The sequence below is a fragment of the Calonectris borealis genome, chromosome Z, assembly GCF_964195595.1.
Source record: "Calonectris borealis chromosome Z, bCalBor7.hap1.2, whole genome shotgun sequence".
Lineage (NCBI taxonomy): Eukaryota > Metazoa > Chordata > Aves > Procellariiformes > Procellariidae > Calonectris > Calonectris borealis.
Window position 1 is genome coordinate 80,874,331 of NC_134352.1, and position 12,178 is coordinate 80,886,508.

The 12,178-nt window shown below is 34.7% G+C and overlaps 1 protein-coding gene across 3 annotated transcripts in view; it reads left to right on the plus strand.

Annotated features, from left to right (window-relative positions):
• PIK3C3 (phosphatidylinositol 3-kinase catalytic subunit type 3) overlaps nt 1–12,178 on the plus strand; it is a 79,268-nt gene that overhangs the window by 34,928 nt on the left and 32,162 nt on the right. For all 3 annotated transcript variants that reach the window (XM_075137527.1, XM_075137529.1, XM_075137528.1), the window contains 3 exons: nt 307–371; nt 3,259–3,343; nt 4,478–4,552. In XM_075137527.1, coding sequence (XP_074993628.1) covers nt 307–371; nt 3,259–3,343; nt 4,478–4,552 — 225 coding nt within the window. The remainder of the gene's footprint in view (nt 1–306; nt 372–3,258; nt 3,344–4,477; nt 4,553–12,178) is intronic.

A 12,178-nucleotide genomic window follows, 5' to 3' on the forward strand; every position in this document is an offset into this window, starting at 1 on the left:
ACAAAACAAAATCAAATTTTGCTATGCTTTTAGATACTTTCTGGATAGATGTTGAGAAAGCCTTTGATTTATCTTTCTCTCCTGAAAACTTGGAATGACAGACCTTTTGCAAGCTAATTTGGTGTTAAGGACAAGTTGTTTTAAAACTACTGAAGGCAGAAAATGGGGACCAAACACGTTTTTTTGCCAATAAGCAGCAGTTGAATGAAAGTGTGTATTAGTGTTGCCCTTTAATAAACGTGTTATAGAGTAGCTTGAAAGTTCTATGCATTGGAGAGTGGTTTTTTTGGTTGTTTTCTGTCACAGGCTTTATGCAGTTTATTCAGTCAGTACCAGTTGCAGAAGTTCTTGCTACTGAGGAAAGTATACAGGTACGTGATGGGGGATTTTTAAGTCATCTTCTGATCAAACAGTATAAATTGCAGGTTTAGATCTCACGCAAAGTCTTTAGTCTCTGAATAGCTTTTTGTATCTGTTGTTAGAAGACAAATGACAGCTTGAAACATAAGGGTATTTACAGCAGACATTTTGCTTGAAAAAAATGTACTTAAATCACCACATGAGTATCTCATGTCCTAAAAGTAATACCATTTAAATAATTAAAGTGTAGTTTAGTTGTGGTACTGAAATTCTAGCTTTGCTGTAATGGTGAGTGGAAGATGCATGACACTTTTCTGTACTGTTTTGTTTTAAAGTGTTTCTGTTATTCATTCAGTAGTTTTGGCTTGATACCTTGTCAAAGTATGTTTTAATGATTTTTTTTTTTTTGATGGAACAACTAAATAGTTTGTTCATATAATTTCTGAAGTCTGTTTCCCTGCCATAGTGGATGTACAGATACTGTGTAGGTGGTTTTTTGTTTTCTTTTGGTTTTTTTAATTTTTTTTTTTACTTAAGCAAACTTTCTGTAACTGTGATGGAATTGAGTAGGGACAAAATTGAATAGTGACACACAGAATTCATGCTAGTTTCAAGCACCGCACACAAGCCAGGTAGCAGAGCTCAGCTGGTTGAGGTAAATATAGTTAGATAAAAACATACCAAATTGCCATATGAGATATATAGCTAGTAAGTTTTTTAATGAAAACACAGCATGTTTATGTTGGTTTCAATTTGTCACAGTATCTTTTTTTCCTTTTTTGTAGTTGATACTGAAGTTTGCATTTGTTCATAGCTCAGTAACTGGGAGCCAAAGCAAATACTATAAACTACATATATTACTAGTATAGTAATTAGTAGTATACTATATACATATAATATATATATATATATTAGTAGTATACTAGTATACATATTAGTATGTCAGCTACTATAAACTACATATATCAAAAATAGAGATTAAAAAATGCTTATCACTTGTCATTATCATTTGCTTATCAAATAAGCATATAAAATGCTTGTCATTTATGAAAAATGCTTATCATGACCGGCATCAAGTTGCATAAGTTTTTTGAGCTTTCCGTTCCATGAAGATTGTGATAAGCTACATTTATGCATTCAATAATCATACAGTTTATAAAGTGTTTTCTTGGCAATCTTTTGCAATCTTGGAAATGTACTATTCGTATTCTACTCCATTATGTGTTTTTATAAAATAATATATTTAGAAATGCTTTTGAAATTGTCATTTTGCAATTACTTATAACATCATCTTCCAATCTAAAATAGGTGCCCCACTGTTTTAGTTGCTGTGCAGTCATAAGGAGCAATTCTTCCTGTGAAGAATTACTAATCTAAATAGACAGGATGCCAAAAGAATGTGATCTAAGATTACTTCACAGATCAATGGCAAAATACATTATAGAGCCCAGATTTCCTATACCAAACCATAATAAAATCGCTGGGCATTGTAGGCCAAGGAAATAAAAACTAAATTAACATTTTTAGGTGTTGTGAAAGTTTGGTTTATTCTTTTTGTAAATGTTCATTTTGAGTGTCACAGGTCTTTTAATAAAGATGGACACTGTATATAAATATTTTAAAATGTTTCACTTCTGAAAAGATTTAAAGCAAGTAATCTAACACTGGCTGGTAATGCAGAGCTGCAGGAAAGAAAAGATGTTTTGATGTTTGAGTGTTACTTATCTTCTGTCAACAGTCTTGAGATTATGGTTCATGTTTTGGAGGTATTTCTGTTCTACACTGTACAGTTTAGCATTTGGATGGTCTGAAGTCTGTTTGTGGTTTTTTGTTTGGTTGGTTTTTGATTGTTGTTTGGTTTTTGGTTTTTTTTATATACAGCATATAAAATTTTGGAGCACTGACAGTAGATCTCTCTAGTACCCTGTTAACCAGTTAAAAATTTCCTTCCACATTTCGCTTAGGGATTTCATTTATCAGAATCTTTCTACTTGGTTAGCTTTTTTAACGTATCTCAGAAGGGCTTGTTCTTCTCTAAGCAAAGATAATTGAAGCTTTCTCCAGGCCTTAAACTCTGATACATGTTACAACAGGACTGCTTTTCAAGCAAAACTTTCTTAAGTAGCCTGCAGGTACCTTCCTTCAGTACCACCTTCTCTTTTTTAAGATTCCCTTCATTTTTTCATTATGATTTTAGTCATCTTGTCATCCAGATTGCCTACAAAGCTCCTCTTACAGTGCTTGCTTAGCTTTTGTGTTTGCTTACTGGAAGAAACTTGTGCTTAGGCTTGGATTTACTTTACTTATCTTTTGTCTCAATCAAGAAAAAAACCAGTTTTCTTCTGAGTTGTGGGAAGGACTGTTTTGGCCCTGTCCACATTTCACAGAAAATGTGAAGTTTCCATTTGATGACTTAGATTTTTCCTTTTAAACTCAGTAGTAGTTGGTTGTATTGAGGAATATAGAGATATATAATGATGATAAACCTTGTAAAACTGTGTGTCCCAAATGTAGTTACTAATCTGGACTGTTAGTCCTATTTTAGTTTTTGTTGATTTGGCCTAAACAGTTTCTTGTGGAAGTATTTTGCACTCATAGTTATTAATTAGTAACTTTTCAATGTATTATTAATTTTCTGAAGCGGTTAATAAAGAAAACTGCTTTTCAATTTGAATTTCACATCTGTTTTTGAGTATAGGAACGTGATGATTGAGAGAAAACAAAATGATATAAAATTAAGTTAGATCTTACTAGGATTTTTGGGAGTGGTTATTAGTTTAACAGATTGTAATAACAGTCATTTGTGGTCTTGACTTAAATCTCTTTTTCTACCAGTTCTAAAGATCCTGTTTCAGATCATGTAGAATAACTAAATTTGTTGATGGCCTTCCCCTCCAGAACTTCTTCAGAAAACATGCACCTAGTGAGACTGGTCCTCATGGAATAAGTGCAGAGGTGATGGACACGTATGTTAAGAGCTGTGGTAAGTTACAGTCTTACAGTTGGTAACTTCATATCTGAAGTATGAAGGACAGGCTAGATGAGGAACTACGACATTTCAGTTTAGATGACTGCACATAGGGCACTATGCATGTACTTGCTGTCAAAATCCCGTGAAAAGAATAGTTTTGAGCCTGGCATGTCATACACAATTCCTCTCCTCAGCCTGCTTTTGGTTCTCCTTAAAGGGGACTAGAAGTTAAATACTCCTTGCGTTCCAGCAATAACCTTACCTCTGCCCCCTCCGCATCATGAGTTGGGATCTTTATAATCCAAGGAGATGTAAAGCATTTATATAATAATAAATCATCTGTATTTGAGGCAGAAAACTTTAATTTGTTTTCAAAACATCAGATTTTTCGGGGGGGGTGAGACTACATTCAACTTCTTGTTCCATTTGGATGACAAGAAAAAGTGGTAGTGTAGTTCATGTTCAGTAACCTGCTGACAATGTTGAAATATCGCATTTTCTGTCCCTTAAATTAAAAGCAACTTCATTCTACAGGAAAAAAAAAAAAAACGGAATTCAGTTGTTGCTCCAGAGTATCTTCTTTCTTCTTCTCTTTCTGATGGTGCAGTCTTTAGAACTGCTTCAGACTGGTTAGTGGGTGAAAATAAGAATTAAAATAGTTTGCATTAGTTCTAATTTATTTATCACGGTCTGGCTTACTGCTTAGCTTGTAAATACTGATGATGTATACATTCAGATTCATATCAATGTCTAATGCTTTTTTGCGGTTGTCCTAAAATATCTTAAGTTCAAAATGTGTACATTCATTTTGCTCAAAATACTTCATCTTCCTTTGAAGTATCTTAATCCCAATATTGAATGAATTTAGGCTTTTAGTGTTAGGCATATAATTTTGTAGTAAGAAATGAAAATCTAGGCAGTACTGAATAAACTTCAGAGTTTTAATTTATTATTTCAAATGTCCTTCCTACTGCTGATAATCTTGATTATTCTTCACCAGCACCATCCCTGCCCACAGTCTCTGTGCTATATTTATTACTTGTGAAGAAGAACTAAGATAATGTCGTATGCTGTTGTTAATTGTGTGGAACTTGTTGCTCTCCAGGAAAGGTACTTATATTGATGTTTACAATTTACTTGTTACAGCTGGTTATTGTGTAATTACATACATCCTTGGAGTTGGAGATAGACATCTGGATAATCTTTTGCTAACAAAAACAGGTAATTCTTTTTAGCAGTATAATTTTATAACAGCAGTTGTTTAATGTGTTGGTACTGTTTTGCTTCATTTTCCTTTTGAGTATAACCCACTGAGTATTGTAGATTAGAATATATTTTCAAATGTAAAGTTGTATTGTCTCATCTAAGGTAATATTTGATCCAGTGAATCAAAGTTTAGGTTTAAAATATTAATAGTATGAAGCAGCAGTTGAAGAATAAGAAAGCAAGTAGGTTAATTGCTCTAAACACATTAATAGATAGATTAATAGATTAATACTTGTTTATCACAAGATATAATGTCTATCCGATATGTGGTTTTGATGTCAGTTTGAGCCATTTATACATCTGTAAGTAATGGAAGTCTAACGTCACCTAAACACAGATGTGTTTAAAAATACTGGGGTTTTTTTATAGTTTTCAGTTGGCTTATTTTACAGTCCTGTGTTCTGCCATCACATTTTTTGCACTGAAAGCTGGACCCGTAAGTTGTTTTTTGTTAAAAAAAAGAATTTTCTTGAGTGATGCTACCTTTTTTGAAAGTAGTATGGATATAGTATATGGTAAAATTTGGCTGCCTTTACCTAAGATGAAGAAACATTTCACTGTTACTTTAAACTTGACTAAAATCATAATTACGTTTTTTTTTCCCCAGAATTCTTGGTTCAAAGCTGAAAAAAAGGATGCATTACAAAATATTTGTAAAGTGACTTCAACCCCAAGTATCCTAATTGTTCTTTATCAAACCATTTAATTTTTTATTAAATTGTTACGTTCCTGTTTAGTAGCTTTTTCAACATGCTATCAGGAAGCAAATTCAAGTTCTACTACCTGGATGCCAGTTGTATTTTAATAGTTGTCAAATAATTCTGCTTTTTTAATGTATGCTATTCCAAATACAGTAGATGTTTACACAAGTATTATCAGTAATCATATGGAATTAGGTATAATCTTGATGACTTCACTGAGATGTCCATGTGAATTCTTGTCTCAGATTTGACTTTCTTTTAAACAAAGTGGTTCTGTGAGCTTTCCAGGCCTGTATGTTTTTCTAAGAAATTTACATGGTATGTCCCAGAAGTGGGAATGTCACATGAGACCTGTCAGAGCAGGATTCACTTCAGCATTTTCTATTCCCTATGAATCTTATGTTCTTGATGAAACCGAACCACTGTACAGCAAAAATCCAAGTGTTTCATCATCAGACTAACTGAGCTGGCTGGACCATTCAGCTCTGGTTGAGATTATATGTATTTTTTTAAGCCTTCTCTAAAAACAAAGAAGGAAATACTCTTTAGTGTCCTGCTCATTAGAAATTCACTGCTGGGGGAGAGAAAGTAGTAGAAGTTACTGTTTAATCAAGTACATACTTTAGTTTGCAGCAAAACCCATGTATCTTGAAAGGTCAAAATAGCAGACCTTAGCATTTCGATTCTCCCTAACTTGTTTTAACTTTTTTAATGTTATTTTTTGTTGCCATTTGTATGGATTAATAACAGACCTGGTAAAGTGAATAATTCTAGTGATTCTAAATAAATCAAAGATTTCTCCACTAGAGGAAACGAAAGATTTGAAAATTAAGCTACTCCAACTATTACAATCAGTGCTTTGGGATGGAGGGAAATTCAAGTGTTTTAGTTGAAAAATGAGTTCCTGTGTAGCGGCATGAACTTCACAAAGTTTTAACAAAGAAAAAACCGTTTCTTGTAGGGGAACAATTTTTTGGAGTTTTTTTTTTGTTTGGTTTGTTTTGCTTGCTTACTTTTGAACTATAGCTTCCAATAGGATTTCTGATACCTTGAATGCCTTCATAAAATAGTGATGAAGAGTTAGGAGTTGTGATTAAGTGTTAATAATAAAGTGAAATGTTTATTGAATGAGAAACATGTGAATAAAAGATGTTTTTTGGGGAACAGAGACGTATCCAGGTGGAAGGCTTGTTAGTTTACAGAGAAGGCTGAAGCATATATTACTTTGAATCAGCATACTCTGTATGAGAGAGTAGAAAATTAACCATTGGGCCTTGATTAGGGTAAATGGTCTTGCTCTAAGCGCATGGGGAAACAACTAAAGCAAGTATATTTTTCCTTGCCTGCTTGGAAATGTACAAATGGGCATTTAAAAATCTGTCTTGAGAGGTCTCTTATCATTTGTCTGTGGTGATGCGTATAAATCTTTCCATAGCAGGTACTGCTTGTGTGCTCAGAGTAGTAATATTTTAGTGTTTTGATTTGGAGTAAAGTACATCTTACCTGCCTCTGTTAAAAAGTAACAGCACAATGGCTGTTTGGATTAGTGGAGGAATTTAAGAAGAACAGCAGAGGGCAGCGCGCATCCACGGTACATTCTGAGTCTGAAATTGTCTTTATCTGCTACCTGTGCTCTGTCACAATCCAAGAAAGGTTTTTTTTGAGCTATCAAGAGAAATTCTTATGTTCCAAATACAACAAAGGATTGCTACAAAGGCTTGTTTCTTGCTACTGAGAATCCCTTAGACTTAAGTTGGAAAAAGCTAACTTCATTCTTCTCTTGAAGAATGGAAGCTATAAATAGCTTTCTTCAAAATTATATGACCATATATGCATCCTTTCTTGATGATATTTATTTAATGAATTAAATCTTTCCAATTTCTGACTCAATTCCAAGGAATGCTGAGTACCAGCATTCTGGTATGCTCAGCATACCAGTTCACATACTTTTCTTGGATTTATATGGCAATATATATCGTTACCTTTTTCAGCTCTACCTTTTAGTTGGTGGATGTAGCCACATCTGTGTTTGACTCCTTCAAATAGAATTGTTGCATCATCTTCTAACATACAGACATCTATGCTTATAATAGATATGGTATAATTTAAATATTAAGCAATAGATACTGAAGTTCATAAAAACAAATTGTTTCTCACTCAATGTTAGAAATGTATTTTTTTTGCACTGTAGGATGAGAATGTCTGTTATCTGGGTGAAATAATTTCTGCTGTCTTGCATGACTGTTGTATGCCTCTAATTCTAGAAATAGGGTGACCTTTTTTTTAAGTAGTCTTAAACAAAAAATCTAGATTTTCACATTTTTAAATGCTGTACCATTATACTTCAAGGACAGCTGTATAAGTTTGTTTGGAAAGAGATATAGGGAACCTTCAGTCAAAACATCCTCGTCTATCAGTAGTGTTAAAAATTACAAGAATACTTGCATCAGTTTCACAAATGTGCCTTAGCTTGTAAACTGAATGTCACATTATGTAGTCAGTATTGCATTACAGGAATATTTATTTTCTCTGAGAACTTTCAACTTCCTACTTCTCCTGGAAATGAAATATGTTATCAATTGCTGTATGTTTTAATTTCTTGTTTCCAGATCTATAACAGCAGATGTTATGTGACTTGTAAATAACAAGACACTGTTTTGCAGCTGAATACCCAGCTTAAGTAACATCAGTGCATTGTTGCAGGAGTACAGACTGATTTATATATTAATGCCGGTATCTGACTTACCAGCTAATGTGCCCTTTGTTGCCTTGGAAGGAAGAGCTGGATGGTTGCAAAGCTGGATTGTGATAACGAGATGTAACATGTTCAGTTAATTTTCATATAATGTGCGTTATGCTAGTATGTTTCAATTATGTCATGCCTTTCCTTGAAAATACTTTCTTCTCCCTTTGTTCCACACTGGTTTTGACTGTAGAGTTGGCATCTAGCTGCTGATGTAACACCCAGATATGGATGTCTTCATGTTTGCCAAGCCTTTTGAAGTCTTAAGACAGTCAGTATAGTCATCATTAGAGCTTAGATGGTGTTTCAGTTATGATAGACAAGTGAAGTCTCCTGTCCCATTTGAGATATCTTAACAACATCAACTTGCTTTATAGACAGACAAAGGTGTCACAAAGGTCTTGTCATATTTGCAGGCTATGTATAGATATTTTAGCATATCCTGAGGCATTCAAATGGCACTCTTGAGTAGCATTGCATGTGCGTGTCTGAGCAACTAATTCTCACCCTAGTGACTGGCCCGCTTAATCTTTCAATAACCTTTAGGGAGCTACATGTAAATCCAAGTTCCCATTATAGGTTCCCTAAATACAGGTGCTTTGATCTGAACTCTACACCTGAAATTGCTCTGTGGCAGTAGAGCAAATTGCCACGTGGATAAAATTAGGTTATTACTATCTGAGGGCAGGTCAAAGACTGAGGGCTCAGAACTTGAAAACCACATTTGCTTTTAGCATCATGTGTAGATAGGTGAAAGAACTGGACTGTCTTCTCATTTAATGCTTAGAGGTAGGGCTGTTGTCTGTCTTCAGTGTGAAGTGCACCGTTTGACATCTGATTTATTCTTCAGTCTCAGTTAGAAAGGGTTGCCAGGTAAGACAGCGAAGATCTGAACAGTTCCATATGTGAGATGACACCATGTGTTTGTATTTTCAGTGCTTTTCAGTTAAAACCATCTATCCCAAAGTAGGTTTTAAGATGACAAACATGGAAAAACTATAAAATTCAAACCCTCCTTCTATATCAGTTTTTAGATAAGTACATTGATAAATGCATTTCTTAATGTTGCAAACTTCTATAGTATGTAAAATGCAGTGGAATTTTTAAATATGTTTTTAAATGTTACTGGTCTTGATAGAAGAACATCCTTTTAAAAAAAAAAAAAAACACACAACACAAAACTAACACATACTGTTATCCTTCAGATTTCTGTCTGCAACTCCAATTTCCGTGATGCTTACCAAAGAGAATATAAACTTTTAACTGTTGGTCTGCTAAAACATTTTCTTTTATAGGTATATTGAACAGTATTTCTCATTTAACAATACATATGTGACATCTATTTTTTTTTTCTTACAATATGCCTGCATAGAGTGTATTTTGAGAATGAACAGCTTGAGGTGTGTGTGGGGGGGAATTACAATGCTTAGCACAAGCTGGGCCCTTATTCATTATATGGATGACAATGATAAACTTTACCTCCAGCTGTTGCTGCATACTGAGTTTAAAATCTGTATCCTGATTCATACTACTTTCTTCCATTTTTTTGTAGTCTTAGAAAAGTTATAACATGTAGCTGATGAAAATTGAGCATTCTGATTTTTTTTCACCCTGGCAGTGCTCCGTTAGCAAAGGAGAGATTTTGACGGTAGCATCAGAATTTGCTGGGAGAGCCAGGAGACCACCCCATCCATCCACCCATACACTTTCATCAGAGGAAATTTTTATCCTATTGCTTCAAATTTAAAATAGGAATTCAGTTAAAATAGTCACTAAATTGTACTTTTTCTATGCGAGCCAGATTAAAATAATAGTGGCAGTTGCAGTTTACAGAAAACAGATTGAAATTCAGAGCTTCAGGGCTTTTGTGTATTGGTTGGATTTTTTTTTCCCCCTCTTCCCAAAAGTGGGAACAGATAAGTTCAGAATAATTTGTAAGACTTTCTTACCTGTTAAGACGATTGCCACTAGACTTATTTTAGTAATTGCATCTAACTCGCTTTGCCTTCCACTTTTTTTTTTTTAAGGATTTCCGAGTTCTGTGCAGGTTTTCAGTAGCTTTTCCTAACAGTCCTCTAGTGAAATAAAACAATTTCTGTGCTGCTATATGGGAACTTCCTCCTGTACTAAAATCCAGGCATTAGCAGTAAAAGTGATGGGCAAATCAGCCTCTTTGGCTGCAGTCAGATGCTATTGGCTATTGCAAGCACCAGGTGTCAATTTTTAGTCTCCACAGGTCCGTGCTTCACTTAATCAAAGATCACTTCACTCTCAAGGCTGAAAGGAACTCAGATGGACTTTTAAATCCCTCATGCCCTGACTGCTAGTCAGGGAAACTTCCCATGTTTGATGCCATTTCCTTGAACTCTCCAAGGGCCTGTCCTCTTTATTCCATGTATTAGAAAACCAGGTAGAAAAACGTAGTCAACCTCATAAAATTAAAAAAAAAAAAAAAAGCTTAAAAGTACACAAAAGTATCAGCTTTTAGGTTTTGAACGAAATAATTTTGTGTGTGCATGCTGCATTATTGCATATTCCTGGAAACATCTCATCCTCTTCCAGTTAATAAATGCCTTGTGTCTTGCTTTTTCTACAGTAAAATAGCTTAAAAAGGGAGTGGAGAATGATTATTAGGGCACTGTTTTGTAAGGTGAGAGACTCTATTTGAAGTCTTTCCAGCAGAGATTTTTCCTGCTTCCTGAAAGAGTGCTAATGTCATCTCTTAGACTTTGAGGAGTGAGCCACTTTCAACATCAGAAATGTTTGTCCAAAGCTGTGTCTCTTGAACTGTATGTAGGTGCCTACATATAGTCCTGCACCCAGCCTGGAAACAGGGCAGGAAGTTCATGCGTACTTGTCTGTGGTCTTGAGGTGTTTCCTGAATTGTTATGTTTTGTTTTCTCAGATGCCTAAAATCCCCCATTTTTGTAAGCAACTCAAATTTCTTAGTAGGTGTCTGAAGGATTCAGTGTCTAAATATTAGAAGTCCAAGGCCTTTATATCTAGCCTTACAAGAGTGTAAGAGGCTCGGAGGATGAAATCTGTTTCACCTGTTCTGAAGTAACTTCTTTTTTAGTTTAAAACATGACTTGAACAAAAAAGCAGTTACTCAGGATTTAGCAGTCATTCAGGAACAGTAATAAACCAAAATAAAAAGACCAATTTTGTCTTTAATTTATAAGGTCCTGAAGTCTCCATGCTTGGAGATATTCAGAAACTGTCTGGACATGGTTCTGGGCAAGGCAGCCCGCTCTAGGTGGCCCTAATTGACCAGGAGGTTGGACCAGATGTCCTCCAGAGGTCCCTTCCAACCTCAACCATTCTGTGATTCTGTGAAATAAAGGTTTAAAAGAGTTGTCTTCTAAATTTATTTGAGAAGGTATGCTTCTCATCAATCAAATCACATAACTTTCAGGAACTTCCAAATACAAACTGCACAAATTGTGTGACACTCCAGAAGTAAAAAACTCACTCAACACCTGCCCAAATAAGATGCTGGTTCTCCTGTAGACTGTTTTTCAGCTGTGATTACTAGACAACATTATTTTTTAAGTATTGTCATACTGAGGCTGACAAACTTCAAATTAGTGGTGTTTTGATGGGCTGTGCTCTTGAAGGAAAAACATGTTTAAGTTGACAAAAAAAAAAAATCATAAGTTGTTACTGGCAGCTTTTGCATCCTTACAGATGCGTATCAGGAGTGATGGCTATGTTAGGAGATAATATGCTATTCACAGTGAAAGTCAATTCTTGAGAATAAAAATTCTAGTTAAATATATTTTCTGTCCTCTTAAAATTACATCTTCAGTACAGTAATTTCTAGATCAAAGTGATATTTTTTGTTTGAAGTTCACATAATCTACAACAGTTGCTTTATATAGAGCTGGAGTGTTCAAGTTCCTAGTTTCATCCTGCTCTTTCTGTCTAGTATTTTCTGGCACCACACCTTCTCAGGTAGGTACCAGAAACTTTCTCCAGCCTTGTTCTTGTAATAGAGCTTATACTGAGTGATAGGGTAATGATCGCATTCATTAATATCGTAAAAGTAGGATGTTCAGTGTTGTATCCTGATACAAATTTCACTTGGGATGATCACTTGAGATACTTGCAACCTTTTGTTTTAGTATTAAAAGGTTT